Below are 25392 nucleotides of genomic sequence, written 5' to 3'. Positions count from 1 at the left end.
CCCCAGCTTGGACAGGTAATTATTGCTCTCTTCATCACGCAAGTTGTTTTGTGGTTTTGTGGTCCCTGGGGAAAAAAAGACTGGAATAAGTGCTCTTTTCTTTCAAAGTCCCCCCCCCCCCACCCCACCCCGCTAGCCCAACACTCTCAAAGTACAACATATATTTTGGTCAGATTTCTCTTTTTAGCATGTGCAAAAATCAGGGCAAAAGGTGCTTGTCTTTTGCTTCCTTCTCTCGTCCTCCGTCTCTCTCCCCAAACGCTCAGACTTTGTCGTCCTCGCGTGTCCCCGGCCGGTCGCGTGGCAGGATCACACCCCTCGGGATGTGGGGGAAAAGGGAAACCGGCTTCATCCATTTGTAAGGTGTTCCCTACGACAGCATCTAAGCCAATCAACTGAAAATAGAAAAAGTAACTTCCCAACTGAAGGAAAACGGAAACTGAAAGCCTCCCAAACATATCCCTACATGTCCACAGTTTCTGCCCTTGTCTCATGCTCTCTGAGAAATTAGACGTCAAGTTCAAGGAATAAAACCAAATAGGGAATAGGCCTCATCTTATAAAAAAAGAACTATTAAGATAACCACCTAACGTATATATACACGTATACAAACATAAAGTGTCAAGTACCCAAGCGTTCAACTCAGCTCAACAAACAACACGAACAGCAAAAAAAACAAAAAAACGTAATAATAATAATAAAAATAAAACAAAAATATTAAGACAAATCAGAAGAAGGATGAGAAAGCTGAAAATCTGGGGATGGTTAGGGTGCGACGGGAAAATGTCGCCCCCTGGGGGTGGAGGACTGCTGTAGCTCTGGAGAAACGCAGGCCTCTGCACCCCTCTCCTGGAACCCCGACGGCTAGTGGACCTCCCCAGAAGTTGGATCCATTCAGTGCTCACCATTCAGAAAGATGGAACCATTTTAACACGGCGAGCAGCACCAAAATCAAGCGTGTCTGACTCTTTCCGGCCGTTCCAGATCATAGCGGTACCATCGCGTGGTACTTGTGCACTGTTCTGCATATGCTCATATTGACTGGATTTCGATCTAATTTAGTGATGTTCTGTGTGCGTGTTAAAAGGAACCGGTTGTTTCCTGTTCGGATGCGGACGGCTGTTCCCGCCAGATCCAGCCGGGAGTGCACTCGGTGCCTCTTTCTGACTCTCTAGCCGTTCTAGAGTATTCAGTGTTTCTTCAAAATGTAAACAAAAGCCATAAAATGTCTTTCAGCTGCATAGTTTCTCCCAGACTTCTGTTTTTTTACGCCACAAGGGAAGGGTTATTTCTGCCAATATGCAGTGAGACCACACAGAAGGGTCCGGAAAGAGAAGACGGTGTGATTTTAGCGCTGACGGTTATTCCGTATCCAAAGCAAATGGACAAATAAACTTAACATTAGACGTCGTGACACCCTGATTTGGTATATAGAGAAGTAGTTAGTTTTTTTTTTTGTTGTTTGTTTGTTTGCCTTTGATTTTTTCATCTTCGTTCTTAAGCCCCCCGGCCCCGCCCCGCCCCACCCCAAACGAACGCGAATCCACTGCCTCCGTTTCACTGGCCCGCCTCCGCTAACTCCTCCAGCTGTTTCTGGCTGTCCATGGGGCTCTCAGAGTCCACGGCCACTGGGGGCGTCATGGCTTCCACCCGCCGTCGGCCCCTGCCACCCCGCGGTCCGGGCCCCGGAAGTCCGCTCTCGGCGCCGAGGAGGGTGGGGTCTCGGGGGCGTGGCTTGCGGCCCCGACGGGAGGGCACTCCGTTACAGCCGTCCTTCTTGAGGTGCCGGTGGAGGTGGTCAGAGCGGACGAAGGTCTTGAAGCAGCTGGAACACTGGTACGGCCGCAGCCCCGTGTGCACCCGCATGTGGTTCTTCAGGTCGTAGTTGTGGGCGAAGGAGGCGCCGCACTGCGTGCACAGGTAGGGCTTCTCGCCCGTGTGCTTCCGCATGTGCACCTTCAGCTTGTCCTGCCTGTGGGGGGGGGCACAGCCACATCTCAGAGCACAAGAGAAAGTTCCCTCCTCCCGTCCCCCACCCCCGCTTTTACCCACCTCTAACCTCTCAGCTCCTGTCACGCACGATGTCGCTGAGCTAAATTATAAGCCGACCAAGACCTGCGAGTGAAGCACGGCTGAGTGTGGCTGAATTATTCATGAAGAATAGGAGCGGTTTATATCAACCGCACCGAGAGCAGCCATCGAGCAGGATTAGGACATGGCGATACACAGCACTATAGCATCCTCCCAGCCTGAGTTGCTCTGAGAGGCGTTCAGCGTGCATCCCTCCTGGATCATTAACTCGGAGGTGGGAGGGACACCAGGGGCAGCTGGTTAGACACAACAGAAACTTTCGGAAAGACGGCCTGCTGTGACAGCGGCACAGACCCGGAAAAGACGCGGCACTCACACACTAAGGACCTGGGCGGCCTCTCTGTGGATGGCTCCCTCCAGGCATGCCGCAGGGACGTGTTCGTAAGGCACGTGTACCAAAATTCCACAGCACTGTCATGTGCCCAATTGCTTCTAGACCCACCCAAAGGACCAGTAAAAACAACCACCAAAAACGCAGATTGCGTCCTCCCCGTGCTAATGTCCTTGCCGTGCTAACATGCTTGCATTACTAAAGTCCTCTCTGTGCCAATGTCCTCATCATGCTAACTTCCTCCCTGTGGCAATGTCTTCGCCATACTTACATCCTCCCTGTGCTAATGCTCTCCCTATGCTAATGTCCTTGCCATGCTAATATCCTTGCCATGCTAATATCCTTGCCGTGCTAACGTCCTCCCTGTGGTAATGTCCCCACCATGCTAATGTTCTCCCTCTGTTAACATTTTCACCGTGCTAACATCCTCCCTGTGCTGACATCCTTGCACTGCTAATGTCCTCTCTGTGCTAATGTCCATTATATTGCTAACGTCTTTGTTGTGCCCATGTTCTCGCCTTGCCAATGTCCTCCCTGTGTTAACGTCCTCACCATGCTAATGTCCTCCCCCTGCTTAAGTCCTTGCCATGTTAAAATCCTCCCTGTGCTCCCAATGCCTTTGCCTACACTAACATCCTCCCTGTGCTAAAGCTCAGGTGCTAATGCTACCACCCTCATCATGCTAATGTATTTGGCATGCCAATCGTCCTTCCTGTGGTAACATCCTCACCATGCTAACATCCTCACCATTCTAACATCCTCCTGGTCTTGACATCCTCCTTGTGCTAACGTCCTCCCCGTGCTAACATCCTTGCACTGCTCACATCCTCCCTTTGTGAATATCCTTTAAATTGCTAATGTCTTCATTGTGCTAATGTCCTCACCTTGCCAATGTCCTTGCCTTGCTAATGTCCTCCTGGTGCCAATATCCTCGCCATGCTAACCTTCTCCCCATGCTAATGTCCTCGCCACGCTAACCCTTTCCTCATGCTAATGTCCCTGCCATGCTAATCTGTTCCATGTGCTAATGTCCTCACCATGCTAACCTCCTCCATGTGCTAATGTCCTGACCATGCTAACCACCACTCCGTGCCAATGTCCTCACCATGCTAGTTTCCTCCCCATGCTAATGTCCTTGCCATGCTAAACTCCCCCCTGTGCTAAGGTTCCCCTAAGGTTCGTTACTTTGGTTGGAGCAGCCAGACCTCCTCTGGCAGTATTCTCTTTCTGCACTGAACCCTGGCTCGCGTCCCGCTCTGTGGACACACGGCGGAACCGCCCACCCTATTCTCACCTGGTGAAGCGCACTTTGCAGATGGCGCACTCATAGGGCTTCTCTCCAGTGTGCGTGCGGATGTGCCGGGGCAGCTTCCCCGCGCCCTGGATCACCTTGGAGCAGATGGGGCACTTCTGGTAGGCTTTGGAGCGCATCTTCTTCTCCCCTCCGCTGCCGCCACCACCACCGCCGCTACCGGGGCCCCTGCCATCAGCGCCCTGCCCACCCCAGGAGGGCAGCAGGCTCTGGGGCCCCAAGGCAACCCCCTCCCGCTGCGTGCTGTTGAAGTAATTCAAGTAAAAGTCCATGTCGGGGTCCTCGCTGTCGGGGATCTCCACCTTCGGCCGCTCCATGGAGTCTATCATGTGCTTGAGGAAGGCGCTGGCAGCTGCTCCATCCTGCTCTGGCTCCGGCCTCTGCTCCTGCTCCAGTTTGCTGTCCGGCTGGAGGTAGTGGTGTCCATTCTGTGGCGTGGCAAAGAGGGGCAGGGCCGTGCCCCCACCATTACCCCTGGCCCAAGCCAGGAGGTCCCTGGCTTCGGGCGTCAGCCCTTCCCTGTCCTCGTCGTCCTCATCCTCATCCTCAGGGTCCCCCACCGGCACCTGGGCTAGGTCCAGGGGGGAGTAGTACTCTCCAGAAACCATCGGAACACCATTGCCGCCAGTCCCGTTACGCTGGGTAAAGTGCATGTGTGTGGGCAGGTCCCTGAGCTCGGGCGTGCTGCAACTGCTGGGCCACTGTGCCCCTCGCTGGAAGTACTCCAGATACTCCTGGGCCCTGATCCGACAGCCACGTGCGGCCCCGCCGCCATCCGCCTGCTCCCCACACTCTTCCTCTTCCTCCTTTCCTTGCTCACTTCCTGCCTAGAAGCACAAACAGACCATAGGGGCTAAAAACATTGTTATCATTGCTGTCGTCATGGAGACTCCTAAACAGGATGCCCCGCGGCCGCATGGTGGTCACATGTGTGGAGTTTAGGTCCCGACTCGGAACGAGAATGCCAGGGTGTGTATGTGTGTGTGTGTGTGTGTGTGTGGTGTGCAGTGAATGCTGGGAAAGTGAAATCGAGGACCTACCGGCGGGGAGAGTACTTTGTTGTCGAGGAGGTGTGTGCAGACGTCCCGGACAGGGGGAACCTCCAGCAGCTGAGCGGCGCTGAGGATCTCACACACGCTGCTGTGGCTTACGGTTAGCGTGGAGGTATAGGCGAACTCCAGCAGTGCGGACAAAGCCTCAGCCCGCACAAAGTCGATGGTGTAGACGCTCTGGCGGTCGGCGGCAGCGCCTGACGTGAAGAGCTTGTGGAAGTAGGAACTGCAGGAGGCCAGCACGGAGCGGTGGGCCGGGAACTCCTTATCCTGCGCCACCAGCAGCACGTCGCACAGCTGCCCGCTCAGCCGCTGCTCGTTGAGGCCGCCCAGCACGTCGGCGCAGTGCTCCGGGAATGGCACCCCCAGGGGCCCCTCCTCGGCACCGCCGGCCCCAGCCCCTGCCTGCCCGTGCCGCCCGCCCCTTCCTCCGGCCCCCAGCGACATCTTCCACCAGCCTGCCGCCGAGCCACCGATCACAGCCGCTGCCCGCGTGTCCGTCCTGCCGTCTGTCCGTCTGCCGTTCTGAGGGGGCGGGACATGCGAAGAGAGAGCAATTCCTGTGAGAGGGTTCATTCTGGTGACAAAGACAGTGACGATGACAACAGAGTAACACAACGCTGCACCTGTCCACAGCACAACAATTAACCAAAATTAAATTCCTTTTGCTTTTGCCACCATTCAAAAGCCAGCGTAACTAATAATTATTATTATTATTACTTTCATAAATGATGCATTATAAAAGCAAGGCCATAAATTTGACACCAACCACTGAAAAATTTTCGCAGACTCTATACTTCAGTATAAAAGATCCTTTCATGCCAAATTTTGGGTCAGATCTTCACTTCATGCATTTTAATGCTGCAAAGAAGGGGCATCAAACAGTCAGTTCACAGGGACCACACATATGCCAGTCTCATTCCGCTGAATGACTTTGACTACATGAGTGTCGTGTGCAGTGTGAGGACTGGATCCATTTCCAGCTGCAGTTTTAGGTACGATTATTCCATCACAGCGCTTCTAAGGAAATATGCTGATAACGATGGTGGCGTAGATGATGTAATAATGTGAGGCAAGAGGAATTAGTGGGAATTGAACCAGGAAAAGACAACAAACGTACATCGGAGCTGCACATGTGCTAGAAGCTTCCGGGAAACTTCGCAGTAGCGACAGGCACAGCTGGAGTAAAGCCCAGCAAGGCGACTGCTGGACACAGTTGCGTGCAAGTGGCTCGTGGAGAACCCCCATCGTTGCTGTTTGGCCAAAATAGAGGGGACTCATGCAGAGGCCCGAGGATAGCAGACTGGAGTCACTTTTACGCCACAGACGGGCATTAGCGATTGCTCTCGTGCAAGAGTGCCGTTCGGCCTACCCGCAGCACCTGCCCCATCGAGCGGCTCGGAGCTTCAGGCCCACCTGGCAGCCAGCGGTAACGGAGAGAGGGGTGTGTCCTGGGCGTTGTCGCACAGCACCGTGTGTGTGGGGGAGCTCTCGGTGGCAGTTGAAAGTTTGGTGAGGAGGGGGTGGGGGCGGGGCAGGAGGGGCTGTCTGCAGCTTACACAGTGGAAAAAACCCACTGGAGGAGGGCAACATACTCAGCAAGCTGTGAGAGAATGGTATTAAGAGGGAGGTTGTCAATCCGGTCTGAGCCGGTTACCCCACCCAGTGCCATGTGCCAAGTTTTGGGAAAGGCTGTCCGCTTGCTCACGTGTGTGTAGGGGGGGGATGAAAATAATTGACTGTGGCCAGCAGGGACTGGACTATTACCTTCTTCAATTTGTCCATGGGTACACACCATGGTGTGTGTGTGTATATGGCAGCCATGCCCCCCCCCCACCCCCACACACACACCGACTCCCCCTCCATCTGCCAGTAAAAGCCAGCGGGAGGGAGATTATGCTCTATAAGGGCAACGTATGCACGACATTCTTTCAGATAAAGACCCTTTGGAAGCAAGCATAAAACCAGCCCAACTTAAAAACCTCCAGCTTGTTAAAAAAATAGGCCATTCTGCAGACGCCTCGCCAAAGCCAGCAAGAGTTAGGGACAAGCCAGAGGCTTCGGACTTTTGGGTCAGACCAGCACCAGAACCTCACCGGGACTTACAGCCTTCACTTGGGGTCAACTGTCTGTCCACGTGTGAAATCGATACTTCACAGTTCAGTCACTGCAGAGGCTACTGGCCAAAATCGGACATTTTCCACAAAAACCGAGTGACAGGGCTGGGTTTGCAGGTATCTCGCACAGCAGCCTACTCAAACCCCGAGCCCCTGCTCACATGCCCCTCTCGTCCTACACTTAGCACCTGATAACAGAATTTGCCCACAGGCTGCCTTATCAATGTCAGATTTGAATATCCCGACAGGGGACGTTAAGAAAAGCGAGCGATGCGTCCTGGAGCAGGCCAGCAGAATCGGCAAGCCGGTGAAGCAGATCTTCAAACAGGCATTCTCTCTCACTTTGCCTTCGCCCACGAATTCAGGCGGCTAGTCAACGACGCCCTTGCAGTAGAAGCATATCCCTGATCCGGATCCCGGGATTAAGCCTGACACGTTCAGACCTGCCACGCTGAGTCCGCCCGCAATGTGCGCAGAACCCGGCACAGGTCCGTCCCGGAACACCTCGGACGGCAAGAGCAGCACATCTGCGATCCCGACGCTGGTTGGGGGCTTCAATGTCCCGAGTTGCGTATCTGTAATGCCGGGGGACACCACGCAGCCCCCCTCCCCCTCTCTCCTCCCTCCCACATTTGCGGAGCACCTCCGAGCGGCTGGCAGTCGCTGCTTTGCAAGTCAAACCACAACTTACTGGATTGGGGGTTTCTTTGCCACTCTACCACGTGCCGAACACGTCGAAACTCTGCCCCAGTTAGGGAGTCCAGCTCAACTGTTCCTTCCTGCAGTTTAAGAACCTCAGTTTCAAAAGCCACCTATTTTTTTGGGTAATATTCACTGCCCTGCGTGACTTCATTGCCCACCACTGCATAACACAAGGCCAGATTTGTCCAAAAGGCCAAAATTCCAGGACCAAAACAGTTAAATAAGAAGAAACACAACCCTCCCCCCACATTTGTAATGATGCCACTTTTTTAAGAAGGCTGGATGACCGGATCGGTGGTGGGGAGCGAACCTATGCAGCGCTGTCAATCTCAATATGCAACAGCAACAAACCGTAGCTCAACCGGGCTGGGGGACTAAGGGCACGCAACTTTTCTTCAGGCACTTCATCTTTCTCAGCTGCTGCCTGGAGACAGACAGGGGTATCTCTGTACGGGAATTAAGGGTGAAGGTTGGGGCCTATAGGATATTATGGAATAAAATCGGAAAACCAATGGGGAAGGGGGCAGCTTCCAAGAAGCACGGGGTTTTGAGCAAGGTCCTAGCGTGAGTCACTGCTAGAGAGTCTAGGAGGAAGGCCTCACTGGTAGATCAGCAAGCAGGCAGGAAGGGGGAGGACAACTGATAAAACTCGTTATGGGGTTGGGCTTTTGGCTAAGGGTCGTGTCAGGATGCTGCCAGAAAAGCAGACTTCCGCCCCCATAGCCCCTGAAGGTATTGGGCAATGCAATCAAAAGCCTACTGTTACAAAATATCTATGTAGCTGAAGCCCAGTCAGACACTCCTTAGACCCTGAAAAGATCCATCTCCAAACCAAAACAATGCAGCAGGTAACACAGAGAACTCAAGTGCTCATTTGCTAAAGTACCAACTCTTGGGGTTTCTGCCGACAGCCTCAGCTAACCCTTCAAGATCCTTCCAGATTGGAGAATTTTATGATAATTTAACACCGTTGTCTCATGTTTGTCAATAAAATTTTACAAGGACCAGACAGTCGCCCACATTTACGACGTAAATCCAAAGGTCTAAGATCATCATAGGCGTCATTAAGGGACTCATTGAAAACTAGGTCATGGCAGGAAGCGAAAAAAATGCTCAGGAGCAAGTGGGTGGACAACTGTTTGTCAGGGACCCAACATAGTGAGGCTGCGCCGATTCGGGTCCGACTTGCCAAAGACAAAATCCCCGAAGCTGGTACTGTTAAACCCGTCACACGGACAGGTTTCCTTCAGGAAAGCAAGCATGCATGAATAAACTCACTCATGAATTATGAAGAAATTAATGAAACAAAAATACCCCGCCCTCCTCTAACAACCAGGGTCAATGGCTACGTGGCTAGGGGACCCATCGTCCGCTCAGCTTTGCTGTAACCCCCCACCCTGTGTCTGGGACGGCCACGTAACAGAATCTCCTCTGTTATCAGGTGACCAAGCTCCTAGACACCATGCCGCTCTCCCCCCCATCGGCAGCCCTCCGCACTTCCACTTCCCTTTCTCCTGCACCAGCCATAGATCGCCCACCGCACACGTCTCGCAGAGCACCAGTCAGGAAGTGGCACTTACCGAAAGGGGACCTCTACATGACATTGTTTTGGGAGGCGGACGATTCAATGCCAAAGCACGGACACTCTGGAAGGCCGCTTCCGTCGCACACTTTGACTGCACTTCGCAAAAATAAAAGAAAATGCACTTTCAGATGAGAACAGAGGGTGGATGCAACAAAATCCCCTGGTTTAAGAAACAATTAAGGTATGGAGGGAGATCAGCTTACTAGTTATGGGTAGTTAAACTACAAAGTGACACCAGGGCCCAAAAATGCATCTTAGCCTATAATTAGATCAGGTTCTGCAAGTTAGAAATTCTTCAGAGGAGACCAGTTCGATGCCGCTAAGCGAAGAAGAACCTGGAGGCGGACTCCGAAGCCGGCATTCTGCGCGTACCGCGGCGGACCGCAACACGGAGTGCGCTCGGGTACCCTGCTCGACAATAACCGCTCCGCGGGGAACCCACAACCACCCCCTGGCTCTTCCCGGCAGCTGGGCGGCTACACAGCACAGTTGCCCAAGCTATGATGTAGGACCGGGTTCAAATGAGACCAGGCTCATGGCGCCTCCAAGGAAATTATACGGCCAAGGAATGCCAACACAGTCGCTGAGGCCCATGGGAAATATAATTAAACACTGGTGCATTCTGGACGGGGGAGTCACCTGGAGCTCTGAAAAGGTGCGTGTGTATGCTTTGACGGGAATGAGCGAGGAGCCGGGACGGTAAAGCAGGTTTTCATAGGCCGTTTTTGGCATGCTATTATTTAATATCACCCCCATCTATATCTTATCACCCAAAACGGGTTCCACAAGTAGAGGCTGCAAAAATATGCTTGAGCATAAATACTGATAGCTACACCGTGGGACAAGTGGTGCTGAGCCCTCCATATGAAATGCTACAGGACACGAGTCAAGCCAGAAAAGTCCAAAAGGTTTCCCCAAACCAGAACACAAAAGTCATACTGCATACCGATAGCATCCTCTCTAACACTGTTATTTACTATTCCATACCTAATTACTGCAACACATCAAAATGGTGTTAATAATCCCAGGAATATAATAATTCTGATATAAAACTAAATATCGATATTTATTCCAGAGCTTCTGTCAATAAGGGCCACATATGTGCTGTCAGAAAGGAACAGCAACGATTCTGTTCCCTTTAAACGTTCGTTAGTCATTATTCATTACCATAATTACCCATCACCACACGTAAAGACCATTTCATTGTCCTGGCCAGCGAAAAGTTATATCTACACGAAAACTTTCTTCTCTTAAATTCCCTAAGGACATACGTGGCAACAGAATTTTCTGCTTCTACCTTATTTAAAAAGTGGGTCGAGTAGTTTTGAGACCCGTCCCCCCCAGTAATGGCCAGTAAAGGAGACCCTGAGCATTTTTGCTCCTTAGCAATTTAGTTACTATTGTAATTCAGCCCTTGTCATAGAAGGCAGCAGTGAGAGCGACTGGAGAATGCGTGGAGAGTGTGCTGTGTTTGCTCTTACCAGCTGGGCAGAAGTGTGTCTTTGTTTCTCAGGCCCAGTCCAGTCAGTCCCCCCCCCAGCCTGCCCGCCTGCCTCCGTGTCTGGACAGGGCCCTGCCTCGCTGCCGTAGCCTTCAGAAAGGGGAAACTTCAGAGTGGCCCTAGTCATACAGACAAGCCCTAGCCTGATCCCACACAAGCAGACACCTACTCCCCCCCTCTTTATTTTCAGCCCACTGCCCTGGCTTTTGTTCGGCTTCTGCGATTGGCTCGACTTCTAATCACTCACCACACCTCCCATTCCTGATAGGTTGGTAAACGTTCCCTTTCCTGTGTGGCTGAGTGCAAAGCACACTGGGAGATGGAGTCCAGATATTCTAATCTACATGCAGCAAAACCTCATTCCCAAACTACAACTCCCAGGCTCCACTTCCTCTGACTCCCCCTCACCAAGCCTGTTTCAACGTAAGCACTCAAAGCTGAATTATACACTACAGTATGTTGCTAGCAGGATGCCAGGTATTGAAAGTACAGTCCAGCCTACAACAAGGGCCTTGCTCCATATGACAAAAAAATCTCGCGATGCAGCAAGAACTACACACTGACAAGGGGAGCCAGCCTCGTCCCACCGTGCCTCTCACTGGCCTTCCTGGGATTTCCGAATTCCTGACCTAAATTAAGTCCTTTTCCCCTCTAGATCATAATGAAACAAGTATCAAAAACATTTGGATTTATTAAGAAGGGAACAGCTACTCACTTCACGGCGATTAAACCCAAAGCCACAACATTCCAAAAAGTAGCTCTCACTGCTTCCCACTACACCTTGTCCTTCCCTGGGCTTTTTTATTTTTTTGTTGGCAGTTTCCTCCGATCAGTTCCCCTCAAAAGCACCGCTTCCCTGAATCCTGTCAGTACTTTCACCTGCGTGGACAAAGTGGGAAATTCAAGCAGATAAAGTTCTGCGAAGCAAAGTGAGGAAAGCCGAAATTAAAACGAGAACTTCCTTCAAGTGTTAAAAAAAAAACCTAACTCCTGCTTGCTTCCTTCTCTCCCTCCCTCTCCGACCCCCCCACCCCCCCCCCCATCCCACAACACCGTCTCTCTCCCATCTCTGTAGGGTCCCCCAAGCCACCAGCCTCCAGCAGATGGTAGGGGGTTTAGCGGGGACGACTTTGGCTCACCTGCGATTGCCGTGGCGCTGCTTGTTGTGGGTTAGCTCAGCCCTCCTCTCCTCCTCTACAGAGGTCTCTCTCTCTCTCTCTCTCCCTCTCTCTCTCTCCCCGAAACTGTCTGCTGCTCAAAGCCCCGTATGCGCTAACCGAGCAGCAGCAGATCAACTCAAGTCCCTTCCTGGTTTCTGGAGGGCAAAGAGGTCCCTCCCTTTCTCTCTCATTCTCTCTCTCTCTCTCTCTCTCTTAAAGAGACAGCATTCCCCTGTTTCTCCTTCATCGTCCTCTGGGGAGTACGATCAAAAAAAAAATGACTCTGCATTCAAGTCAGGATATGATCACTGGCTTCTAAAGAAACAAACATAGCAGACAGCAGGGCAGCGAACAATGGATATTACTAGTTTTATGTCCTCCATTTTTAAATTATTATCAGGAAGTTTCCAGTGATTTGGGGGGGGAGGGAAGTGGGAAAGCGTGGTCTATTTATGGTTGAATCACGTTTTTTTTCCCCCCTTCTTAATCTTCTCCTTCTTCTTCCTCCTCCTCTTCGTTCTCTCTGGGAGCACCAAGTCGCACCCACCCATCCCACAGCCTGAGGTCATGTGGTCCCACCCCAAACGCAAGCCTGAGCGCATTCCAGGACACTTAGGGACTGCCAGCATCACACCCCCCACCAACCCCACCCCCACACCCGCCCGCCACTTTCTCCACTGCGTCCCTTTCTCGAATCTGCTTTCTCTGTGAGGGTCCCCTAGGCAACGCCTATGCCAGCAGACCTCAGCAGTGGCGGCTGCTCCGGCCGGCCCTTGGCCCCCATTCTCCAAATATCACTCTTTAATACGGTGCCCCATCCCAGAGCTACCCTCCAATCTCACTTTAAACTTTTCCAGTGCCTGCATTTGGCTAGATACTCACGGGCCTACATACAGTTGGAAAAGAAACCAAATTAAGATGGCAATATTGATTTACCCCGAAACACAAAAACTGAAATTCCAGTTTGACTCATCATTATAATAAAGCTATTAGTCTGTGACACACCCTTCATTACATATTTGTTCCTGCTTATTTCCTTGTTTTCAATCTTCCACTGGTGTGTTCAGGTTTCCACCTATATAAAAGTGTGTGCTGGTTTTGTAGGTAAATATCTTATTGTATTTCATTTCTCCTTATAAAGTGTCAAAATAACAGGATTTCAAGATAATCTTGGACCTCAGGTAAGATGTCCTGTGTTGGATGGATTTTTCTGTCCATCAGGGGACACAGAAGTAGAACAGAATTGAATTTGGGCTAATACATTACCAGTTCTATTGAGAGGACAGGTCCTACACCTGCATTATACGCACCATAATATTTTTACCAGCTTAGCGAAGGTAAACTCTTCAAATACTGCATCACAGAAGGACAGCTGAAACCTTTTTCAAACAGGCAAAAATTATGAACCATCATAAAGTGTGGAGTTGCACAGTCTATGGCGATGTCATTCTAACATTTAAACACACCCCTTTCCCGTCTGTAACTGCGTTTAAAATATTCAGAATTCTAATTCTCCATCTAAGAATTGTATTTTTGCTAGATATAATGAAAATTACATGTATCCAAAACTGTATTCTTACTAGTAAAAACTGTATTTGAATATATCTATAACTTAGACTATCCTGGACAAATTTCTATTCAAGATATATTCAAATATTTAAGTGGCTATTTTAACGTTAAATAAGTAGGTGGGATAGTAATTTTAGATATCTGCCTTGTCATTCTTACTTGTACAAACTGGCATTTCAGATATCTGAAATTCAATTCTTACAAGCACAAATGAGCGTTTGAGATAGCTGTAATTCAGCTCTTACTATAGGAATGCCAGTTTTCCCCTTTAATCTGTACTGAGATTTTCATTTGAGAGGGCAGCAATTCCATTTTAGATATCTTAAATGTCAATTCTAGATATCTGAAATTACATAGTAGTTACTAGTAACGATTTTATTCTTAGATGACTGCAATTAGTACTAGTGACAATGTTTATTTTATGTAATACGATATCTAAAATTCGCATTTGAGATATCTAAAATGGAACTGTGGCCCTCTCAAATGAAAACCTCAGTACAGATGAACAGGAAAAGTCACATCATGCCTACTAGGAAGAACTGAACTACGGATATCTCAAATGCTCATTTGGACTCATAAGAATTGAATTACAGATATCTGAAATGCCAGTTTGTACTCGAAAGAATTACAGTGCAGATATCTAAAATGACTATCCCGCCTACTTATTTAATGTTAAAAAGGCTTGCCATACACAGTTTTACCACAGAGGGCGATCACAAGAATTAGGGCAGGTAATACACAATCCAAAAAAAAAAAACAAAGCTATATATAAAAGTTACAGTGTGTACGGACAGTGAACTCCACTCCCTCGTAAGAGTCACAACACGACGAGCCTCAAAATCCGTTTTAATAACGATAGCACCGTACCTGAAGCATCAGGGCAGCCTGCTAACGATCCAAATAATTACTTCACAACAGCAATTAAAAGGTGAGGCAAGCAAAAACCAGTGGCTTTGCAGCCCTGGAGCACTGCAACCGGCCAGGCCTTCATCGCAGTGCTATATGTCAGCTGCCATTAACATGCAGCAAGCAAACCAAGGCTTTGCCCCATTTGTACTTAGAAAGGAAAGTTATGAAATGCTAAAGGGGGTGGGGGCCTCGTGCTAATCCGAGCTCCTGGGGGTGGGGGGGCCTGTCTGTCCCAATCCGAGTTCATGAACAGCCTTGCACTCATTAGGCTCCACCAAAGCAAACTTTAGTTATTGTGAATAAAGTTGTCTTTTAGTATTTTGTTGAATGAGCATCTTTAGAATTACTGTATAGAAGTTACAGAATAATGAATAAACCCAGGTTTTTTGTTTGAAATCAGAATTGAAAAAAAAAAATCTAATTAGCATAAATGTGCTAATATGTTAATAGCATATAAAAGGCAACATATTAACAAAAACGCTCCTGGGTAATTCTTAATGTAAAGATACTGCAACATTTAGGATTACAGATTGATTGTCTTGTTCTTGTTTTTTTATAATGAGATTGTATAGATAACATGTATTTTCTGAATTATCAGTATTCATTACTTATACCTTTATTACGGTATAAAAAAAACACACAAAAACAGCAGGTACCAGTCATTCAGCTTTCTGCCATTTTGTTTGTTCAGCACAGCACTGCTATGAATATCCAGTGCTATTCTAATGAACACAGGTTTACATGTGTCTGTTTATGAATATTTATAAGCTTTACAATACACACAAATGCGAGCTCACACGCGCGCACACACACACACACACACTCTATTTGCCTATTTTGCACAAATTCACCTTCACCGCTAGTACACTTTATTTTCCTTTATTGTTGTTGACATTTAAATACTGTTTATCAGCCAAATTAGGACAAAAAAAAAACATGTATATAAAGACATACGTGAACCATTTTGTACACATGTGAATACATGTGCGCATTCAGCAATGTGGGAAGCTGACAACAGAAAGAAAATTAGTATCCCATATTCCAAAAACAACAACATAAAACCATTACCTATTGTGATCACAAGTACATTCTGAATGTGTTCAATGGAGTGTTATTTTGCAGGAAACTGAAAAGGGGAAAAAAAAAAACAGTGGGAGACAGAATACAAAATGTCAACATGTAAATAAATAAAATCCAGCATTTTCAGATGAGGAATGATGAGCAGTGACAGAAGAATGATTTGCTGCCTCACAACCCAATCCAGTTTCCACACGGGAAGATTATTTTTTTTCTGCTGAAATGGTACTTAAATTAGGCTAGGGCTGCATATCACAGAATGTGAAAAGAAACAGGAAATACACAGACACAGACAGACAAAGATAAACATTTTCAAAGCCCGGAAGGTCCTCCCGGACTGCAGGTAACAGGAGCCAGAGCAGGGCCCCCCTAGGACAGTCACCAGCATTCACAGTCTCAGGTCTGCAGGCTACCTCCTCTGAAAGCTGTCTATCTAGATGACATCACGCCAAACTCCTCTTTAACCTTGAATATTTTCGGCCATAAACATTTAAGCCGCGCCGATGCGTTATCGTAATCTGCAGCGCGCGGCTTAAGTCGTGCGAGAACGGCGGTCGACCCCGTCTAGGAAAAAACCTAACCCAACTACACAGGCTCAACTCGGAGAGAACCGTTTACATCAGGCCCTAATACGAATTTTAAAACCAAGTAAAGTGCAGGATGGAAATAAAATTTTTTACAAAATCGCCTTTTACCCAGAGCACAGCCCGCTGCTAAAAAGCAGGCATGTTTCCCCAAGAGCACAAACTCAGTCATTTGCTGCCTGGTCATCCTCCATTTATGTGTAAAAAAAAAAAAAGAAAACAAAAAAAAATTCAAATCCCAGCAGAAATTTTACTTAGAAAAATGTATTATTTCCTAAAGTCACAGAAGCAAATTCAGCAACGTAGGAGAATTATTTTGTCCTAAGCATAAAAACTGGTCAATCAAGAAGCCTATATTGAGAGGTTCTATAGTTAGTCTTTGGAGTGTGACTGACCTAACTAGGCTCTACTAATTCAATCACAACATCAGGGGGCACATTGGAAGGTAAAAATGCTATGAACTGGCTACAAGTCCAGAAAAAGCAGCTTTCATTTCATACTTTCTCATTTTGAAACGCTTACCTTGGACACATTAAGGATGGCTTTCAGACAGGACATAACATGATGGTTGTAGAATACACACACACACACACACACACACACACACACACACAAGTACACAGACGAACATACACACACCCTTCTACATACACACATGAATGCACGCACACACGCACACACACAATTAACACCCGATTAATAAATCTACTTTGCAGAAAGGAAAACCCAAGTGAATATAAATACCCACATTTTGGGGACTTGACGAAAACATTCGTTGGTAACATACACCGTCATGCTGTTACCTTAAATGTACAATAATAATAATAATAATAAAAAAAAAAAAAAACAACATTCAGATACAGCAATCACTATCAAAATGGACCCCATTTTTGTGTACTGCAGGAAAATAGAGTATGCTTCCGCTGAAACGGCGTGGCCAGCATGATGACATGTATACATGTACATGTAGGTATCCGTCTGCGTGCACATTGCAGGGGTTGGGGGAGGTATAAGCAGACAGACAGACAGAGACAGATACACAGACAGACAAACAGGCGGGCAGCGCTCAAACGACACTGCGCGTGGGAGTGCGAGGCTGGCTCAGACCCATGGTTCTGCACAACCAGCCGGCAAAGTCCACCTCCTCCACTTCAGAGCGCTTGATGAACGTGTGGTTCTAAACACAACACACAATCAGCAGTTAGCATCACAGGCGGGGGAGGGGGACAGGCGCAGCAATGATATACATTTAAAAGACAAGCCAGAGTGCAAACTGTGCTAAATGACACTATACTCTAATGGGGCAGCAGGGGTGAAAAGTGCAGATCACTATGAATATTTAGTGGCACTCATTTTACACAAAAATTAAGCTAAGGGTTACAAAATGGGTTAGTAGAGACATAACTGAACTGGCTGAATTGTCTAACACAGATGTTTTATGTTCTTTAAAAGTAACCTGGCAAAATAAAGGACCACACCGATTACTACTCAAGAACATTTTTCGAATGACCAGATCAGTCGCGCATCTTACGTTGACTGGAACAATTTAACAGACCAGGAATTTCAGGTGACAGTCTCCAAATGACCATAATAAATAAATCACATTTTGGGTGGAGTTTTGCCCTTCGCTAAAATTAAGCGATGATCACAGTTCACATGGCGGGTCATGTCTGCTCACCATTAACATCTTCAGGTCTGCTCTCTCTGCTGGGTTCTTCATGAGACTGGGGAAACATTTCGGGCATACAAAGTCTTAGCGGAATGCTAATGTCGGGCTACCTTTTCAAATGTAAACAGTAAACCTACTCGTCTTATAATAGCACAAAGTGCTCCTTGGGATGATCTAGCTGACTTTTCCCCATGTAAAAAGGCAAAGGGGATTGAACAGTCACTGAACTTGTATAGTAGCTCAACAAGTAGTGCACTGCGCTAACAATGCAATTGTTGTGGGTTCAGACTCCAGGGAGCGTGCACCCATTCCTCTACGGTACTCACTTTGGATAGAAGTATCAGACAAACGAGTTAAATGTAAAATGAGAAAATCTCAGGCTGATCTTTTTTTCTGCTGTCAGAGTGACTGTCTGAAATCTCACCATTTTGTCACAAAGTCCTGAAAGTCACAAGTGAAGATGCCATGCGGGAGTTTTGGGGGAGGCTGCAAAAGGAGGAGGAGAGGAGGTGAGTAAGACGCCTCCGAGGGCTGGGAGATCCAGGGGAGGCGAGCGAGGAGGGCCCTGACCTCATTGACGATGTAGTCCAGCAGCTCAAATATAGCCATGGCTGGTCGACTGTCCATCCCGTGTCCTTAGAGACAGACAGCGTCAGCACGCCAGCTTACCCACGGACTAAGACTTGGAAGAATTCCTCCATAAAGTATTGTTTACATTGACTGAAATATTTTGAAAGTAACCTACAAAAGTCACAAAGAAGCACTTAAAAGGTGGTGCTCACCGCTGACTGGCCGGCCTGGAGGGCGAGGGCGTGGGGAGGTGCTGTCGCCATCAGCCCCGTCCAATATTGGCCGCCCGAAGACGGCCTCCAGCTCTTTGGCGTCAGGGGGCGGGATGGGATAGCGACCGATGCCGAGCTCCACCAGGGACAGGCCCATGCTCCACACGTCAGACTGCACCGAGTAGTGCGTGCCCTGCAGTCTCTCCGGCTGTCGGGGCGAAGGCTCGCATCACTCACAGACACGCGGCCAAGAGAGCAGAACCGGCTCTGTGTGGGACGGCGGCAGGCAGCCCGATGGCGGGCATGGCCTTGGGCCCCGGCGGGGGGAGGGAGAGAGGGCTCAACTCACCGACATGTACGAGCGCGTCCCGACGAAGGAGTTGGCCATGGAGTCGATGAGCTGGCCGCTCACACCGAAGTCGCACAGCTTGATTTCCCCGCGTGAGTTCACCAGGATGTTGGACGGCTTGACGTCTGTGTGGCGGGGCGCGGGAGAAACCACGTGACGTGGGGTTGCCGATCCAACCCGTCCCGTCCCGGCCTCCCCAAGGATGGCGCGAAGGACCCCCCGAGAGTGCCAGAAGCCACGCCCGCGAGGACGGTCCACCCTCTTTTCCACAGAGGACCGGCGAAGCCAAATCCCTCAGCGGACCTACAATCCTTCTGTGGTGACCCCCACCCCCCTGGCCACTCCTGGGTAAATGTTCAGGGGGGGGCAGTGGCAATGAGGGGGAGGACTAAACGGGGGGGGGGGGGGGGGGGGTCATGGGTGCGGCAGCCATATAATCACATCTGAGAGCCTGTAATTGCGGCCTGGGCTTCCAGACAGCGTCGCGCTCCATCAGCCTGCCAGCTGCCACATCCCTGACGGTAACCCTTTCAGCACCAACCCAGGGGCCTGGGGTCCCCCACTCCACCCAAACACGCCTCCACAATATACGACTTCACTCCACCTGCCTACAGACACGGACAACAGCCAAGGGTCAGGCTGCACACTCCTCAAAAGCAGCGAACCTGGTACCTGAACCAAACTACACACCAGCTTCACAAGGCAGTTCCTGCACACCACACCACCAAAAAAAGAAATGCTTTTCAAACAGTGAGGTCAGATGCCCAGGACTCCTCTAACTTAAGTTATAATTTTTTGGCCCCATTAGTAAAGGAAGTACATAGAAAACACAGTATCCATTTTTTTCCCCCAATACAAGAAAAAACAACCCTACTGGGAGGCGTTTATGTTCTACTGGGCTTGGGCAGGACTGGAGTCACACACACACACACACACACACACACACAAATAAGGATATTATATTTACACATCTGAGGTATTGGTGTGGCACTTACCTCTGTGCATGATCTGGTGTTTCTCTCGCAGATAAGCAAGCCCTCTCAGTACCTGTTACGCACAAAGAGGCAGAAAGTAAGGAAGGGGAGATTCAAAAAGCGTTAACACACCCCTATAGGGCCATTTAACCCCAATCGATTTCCATGCGGAGGATTCCTGATTTGTTGTGCTTCCAATTACATTTACTACATTGCAGTTAACAACAGGAACCACTGCAACATTGGAAAATAACCAGAACCCCGCTCTGATCAGACACCTGCTGGCGTTATTGTGTTTAGAACTTGGCAGGTGTCTGCAGTTCAAAGTCCACTCCGCTAGCACTGTCAGCTGTAACTTTGTGGGAGGGGGGACACAAAAAACCCCCCCAAGCCATAAAGGCATTTCAGGTTTTTAAATAAATGTTTAGCCCTGAAGCCACACAGACAATCAACTTTTTGTGTGCCGGCTGCGTAACACAATAAAATTTAAAGTATACCAAAGGAAGAAGCGTTCCTTCCTCTTTAGTGAAGTCACTCTCCTATTTGAAGTTTAGCAACACTGCCGTGTTGCGTGAGAAGGTGTTCAAAAACATTCCACCATGTCATCTCAAAAGGCTCATGAGTCAAAGGCTACTTATACAGCGAGTTAGCAAATCCAGACCTTGCAGGCCAAGTATGCAGTCTTTTCTTTCCTGCCAAAACGTTAATAAGCAAAGTTAATTAAAAAGCTAATTATTGCACAATCTAGGTGCCCGCTTTGTGCAGGAACTCTATACAGAATCTGGGAACAAACATACATTTTAATGAAAAAAGCAATGTTACATAAACAAATCAAGGACTGGGGAACCATGAGCAAGTACAACAGCTTAAATGTAGTGTGGCATGCATTTTACAAATGTTTGGTAAGTTCCAGGTGGGATGAGACACTGCTTTCACTGGAAAATTCCATCATTTGGCGTTTTATTGATGGTTGCCATAGGCAATGCTCCAAATCCCTAAAAAAACCCCATGTGGTATCAGGTACCTCGGAACGCAAAGGCATACAGCTTACATTGCAGCTTGCTTTTACTTTGTTTGATGTTCAAATGATTCAGTGACCCCACTTGGGTCAGTGTGTTGTCATGCCGGAAGATCTCAGTAACACCAGGAGGAAAAAAAAAAAAAAAACACTTCACTATTACACACGATCACTGAAATCACATTTCAGTGATTTATTTAAAAATTGCCCTGGTCTCAAAGAGGTTGAGTGGGTTACATCATGTCAAAGAACTGCACCTCACATCCACAAAAAAAAAACATGGGAACATTTCCATGGTGAAAAACAAGCTCTCAAGCCTGTCGGCTGCTTATGCCGTGTGCCACACATGTTCTCTTGTTCTTGAGAACAGGGTGAAGCATGACTCATCTGACCATATGACCGTTTTCTCCGTTCTCTGCAGAACCTTACTTGCAAGAGTACCTTCCAAGGTGTAATCGCGATGTCCTGTATCACAACTCAACCACTTCCATTTGAGAAGTTTGATAGACTATTGATGAAACTTTGGCTCTCAACAATATACAGCAGAGTGTAATGTGGTACTTCTGCACATCACTCTTATGGTCAGGTACAGAGGAGAACTCTTGGTCTGGACTTTGACTTTCTGGACCTCTACTATTCACCACTGAACTTGACCATAAGAGTGATGTGCAGATGTACCACATTACACTCAGGTATAATAAGTTGCCTGTAATTTAGAATCTGTTTCTCTCTAACTGCTCTTACTTGAAAGATATGTTTGGCCCCTGTCAAACATACTTGTACAAATCAGGTCTAACAAAATCTGTATGATTTCACAACCCATGACACAGAAAACTTTACAAGACCCTTAGGTCAACTTTGGGTACTCACAGCTATGCTGACTTTGCCCAGGATCTCCTCTGGGATTCTCCGAGCCTCTTTCAGCACCTGATCCAGGGAGCCTCCGTCCTAAAGAGAGCGTAGCTATGAAATACTTTATACTGGCTGAATCGTGTATTAGTGTGGCAGCATTAAAACTTATGATAAAGGAAAAATATGTTAAAGGAAAGTAGTTCAACTTGGTACATCCTGACAAAGTTCAATGAAACAACATTCATGAGGCTATAACAAAATGAGGTTTATATTCAGGGTTAAAGTACACATCTAAACCCCCATAAAAGAGGCTCCGTCAACCTCTCCAACCACAACGCCCAGTTGTTCATCAGTTGTCATGTCGGTGGCCTCTTAATAAATTTCCCCGGGCAGCAATCAAGCTTGTGTCCATGTGGCAGCCCACTATACTGACCGAACTGCATTTTCCTACCACCGTTCCACGGCCCAACAAAGTCCGTTCACGGCCCGCTACTGGGTCACAGAACAGCATGGCTACAGTATTGTTTACGGGATAACCTTGCCGGGTTACCATGCCGTACAGATTTTCAAACAGACCTCTAGTTAGCTGCCTCTCCCCCTTGCTTTTCTCACCATGTGCTCCATGCAGATGCTGATCTCGCCATCGCTGTAGAAGGCCCCATAGAAGCCAACGATGTAAGGGGAGTTACATTCATGCAGCACCTGCAGCTCACGGATGATCTGGTTCCTGATGGCCGGCTTGATTTCCAGGTGAATTAGCTTTTTGGGAGTGGGACAAGTAAACAGGCCAGGGTGATATGGTTAGTAGCATCCACCATATTCATACACTCATTCGATGTATGGCTATCCCTTGGAAACATATGGCCAACACCTTTGATATTTAGGTAAACATCTGCCTAAAATACTTGCAAAGATAAAGAAAAAGAAAAAACAAGGTGCAGTATTGCCTTACTCAGATTAAATGACATTAAACAAACAGAGGCTAATCTAGCATGTGGTCTCTCTGATGCTTGGAAGCCTTTCAATGGTTGCTGCCTACCAGCACATAAAGACTCAAGTGAGCGATACACACCAAACACTATTGTTCTAAACAATATGCACTGCTTGGTTTATCTACTGCCTCCATGACCTCGAGTATTTTTGAACCAGGTTTTAACACCATTCCAGCAAATAAGACTATATCGATGGCAAAAGCAGAGTTCTAATAAAACAGTAAAAAGAAGAAAAAAGAAGACAGAAACAAATATGCAAGACAGAAAAAGATAACATGACATAGAAACCAATAAATGTGATTAACAAACGACAGTTATCACATTTTATATATAAGAGGTTTCAGACTGATCTTTGACAACAAATACTATAACTATCCCTGGCTGAACCAATGTAAACATTCTTTAAGTACTTAAACAGAACATTTGCCTAATGCAATTTAAAGAACAATAATTCAATAAAATGTGCTTTATGAGAATGCACTTTTAGTAAAAAAAAATAAAAATAAAAAACATGAGCCTAGCATGTCCTATCTGGCACCTGGCATAAACAATCTGGTCTCAGCAACTTTCGAAGATGCCATGAAGTTTTTTTAGTTACATTTGTCCCATTCCGCCTGCCGTATCCTCATTATATTCAAGGGAGGGTTGAGGTTTGAAGGTGGTGTTAAGTGCTCTTGGATCATTGTGTTGAGTCCCTTAGCAGCAGTGTCTGCCTGCTCATTACCAGACGCATCACTTTGTTCTGGGACCCAAAGGAAACGAATACTAAAGTTTACCAAGGATTGCTAATGCAGCTAAAATCGTTCCGCCTTTGAGGGGGCGTCAGTTTTTGAATACGCCACTGCTTGAAGACAAGAGCCTGGAAAAACTTAAGAAGCCTTTTGCGGTTCCGTAACCTAGAAAACATAAGTTGGGCGGAACGCTGCCATTTGGGAAGGAATTACTCAAAATATAAGAAACAGAAATAATGTAATAGTGGTACAATATTATAATACAGTAACTACACAAAAGAAGTAGAAATGAAGCATGAGATGTAAACTGACATGTTTATGGCGCTAATTTGACATCCGGACATGAAGAACTGCCACAGTTCATAGAGTTCATCCCTGTCTACCACATAGAGCCAAAGGCCCATCAAGCACAACCAGGAGGCTTGGGGAAGTCCTGTGTTTGAAAGGCTCCCCCCAGAACCCCATCCCTGTGTACTGAGCTCACCTTCCTGGCCATGACCAACCCCGTGGGTCTATGTCGGACCTTCTTGACCACGCCTCCATTGCCCGCTCCCAGCTCGCAGATACGGTCAAAGTCATCATCCTTCAGCTCCCCCACCTTGGCCTTCTGCGTGAGGAAAGCCTCCAAGCGCTTTCTCTGCTGCTCGTCCAGGTCCAACTCCCCCAGCTTCTTCTGAAGGGCTTCCAGGTTGGCCCTGACATCAGCAATGAGGAGAAACCATGCTGAAAAGCTCTCTTCAATTCAATTAATGACATAAAGCAAACAAATATAAATTGATATAGGTAAAATATTTGGGGGGGGGGGGGGGGGGAAGTGTTACTAATAAAAAGCAGAGCTCCGCTACAGCTCTTTACTTCCTATAGGCATTATATGTACAGGATAGTAGCATTTAAAGTAGCCGAGTGCATCTGTGTAGTTGCAAATGCCATTCTTCCGCTATGCATTTGCTGTGAGTAGTACTCACTCAGATGCCGCATCGATGGTTGTGGAGCCAGACTGTCCCTCTCCGGCAGGCGTTATGGTCAAGGGATCCGGTCTCTTTTTTGGAGCCATGTCTAACTTAAGTGACTTAGGAGTCCCCTTAAGACGGAGCTAGCTCGCTGGCAAATTATTTGCAACTACAGAAAACGACAAAATAACCCGTTATTTGGAAACAATACCCAGTTAAATACCTATTGCTTATTTTGGTTTTTAATATTCATAAACTCGCTATCCAGACTGTTTTTAACATGTCATATGCTCTAAACCTATGGCTTCATATCTCTGAAAAGGGTCACTCGTCGGCTGAATTCTTCTAGTGAAATTAAGATGTATTTTTAACTTTAAAGGATCGCTAAACTGCTAAAAACGGTTATTTGAACAAGAGGAAAACAGCTGTTAGCAGAAAGCATCGCCGCCAGTCGCCTCGTCTTCCTCTCCGGATAGAGAGCCCTGTCTTGGGCTTTTCTCTAGCGGCCCTTGCTAGTTTAATATTAGCGGATACCGGTAAATGCCGGCGGATGACAGCTGGCACACCGGTCCGTTAACGATCGGCCCTAACATAGAAGCATCGGGCTATGCATTTGGAGATGAGGGCGTAGTGCGAGGTTTACAGGGATTTTTCTTGGGTGGCCGGTAGCGACTCGTTTCGGAACCCGGTTCAGGAAGCCGCAACTATGCAGAGATGACTTTAAAACTCGCGAGATCACGCGTCTGCTCTTCCAGGAACCCCCGGCTGGGTTGAAATATCGCGATTCTTCAGCTGTAGCTGCCTTCCAAACTTTTTGACTAGTCCCGCCCCTCCGAATTCAGCGCATGCCGGAAGTTTTTATACGTCATGACTTAATTAATAGTTCATTCACGACGAGTGACCCGAGTGTGATGTGGTAGTCGATGTTACAGTGTTATTATATTATCTGATCTTATTGTTTTAGGTAGATGGATGCTTGTTCTGCTGTATTACGGAATCCAAACCACTCCGGCCACGAGCTGTTCTTACTCCTGGAGTCGGGTAGGAGGTTTCGGAGAATTATAACGCCGAGCACCAGATTCAGG

At 47.8% G+C, this 25392-nt stretch overlaps 2 protein-coding genes across 11 annotated transcripts; both read right to left on the bottom strand.

Moving 5' to 3' along the window:
* Position 1: 1 nt before the first annotated feature.
* On the bottom strand, positions 2-12011 carry zbtb7a (zinc finger and BTB domain containing 7a). 10 transcript variants are annotated; one of them, XM_023844082.2, is made up of 7 exons: positions 11831-12010; positions 11407-11570; positions 10672-10781; positions 9186-9286; positions 4775-5311; positions 3717-4561; positions 2-1972 (listed from the first exon to the last, which is right to left on the bottom strand). In XM_023844082.2, exons 4-7 carry the CDS (start codon positions 9207-9209, stop codon positions 1558-1560), a joined length of 1821 nt encoding a protein of 606 aa, XP_023699850.1. In that variant the 5' UTR covers positions 9210-9286; positions 10672-10781; positions 11407-11570; positions 11831-12010; the 3' UTR covers positions 2-1557. The 10 variants fall into 10 exon arrangements, with proteins under 10 accessions (XP_023699850.1, XP_023699854.1, XP_023699848.1 ...); XM_023844086.2 differs by lacking the exon at positions 9186-9286; XM_023844080.2 differs by lacking the exons at positions 9186-9286; positions 10672-10781; positions 11407-11570 and adding an exon at positions 5556-5647 and having other exon boundaries at positions 11831-12011.
* Positions 12012-15192: 3181 nt separating this feature from the next.
* map2k2a (mitogen-activated protein kinase kinase 2a) lies at positions 15193-25053 on the bottom strand. The gene is made up of 12 exons (XM_023843998.2): positions 24951-25053; positions 24323-24476; positions 23842-24052; positions 22247-22393; positions 21653-21730; positions 19786-19837; positions 18791-18915; positions 18442-18649; positions 18230-18294; positions 18084-18145; positions 17669-17714; positions 15193-17167 (listed from the first exon to the last, which is right to left on the bottom strand). The coding sequence occupies exons 2-12, from the start codon at positions 24409-24411 to the stop codon at positions 17057-17059; spliced, it is 1194 nt and encodes a 397-aa protein (XP_023699766.1). The 5' UTR covers positions 24412-24476; positions 24951-25053; the 3' UTR covers positions 15193-17056.
* Positions 25054-25392: the final 339 nt, after the last annotated feature.

Source organism: Paramormyrops kingsleyae, chromosome 15 (genome assembly GCF_048594095.1).
Source record: "Paramormyrops kingsleyae isolate MSU_618 chromosome 15, PKINGS_0.4, whole genome shotgun sequence".
In the NCBI taxonomy this organism is placed as follows: domain Eukaryota; kingdom Metazoa; phylum Chordata; class Actinopteri; order Osteoglossiformes; family Mormyridae; genus Paramormyrops; species Paramormyrops kingsleyae.
The sequence above is the reverse complement of the archived record's forward strand: the minus strand, read 5'-3'. Positions and strand labels throughout refer to the sequence as shown.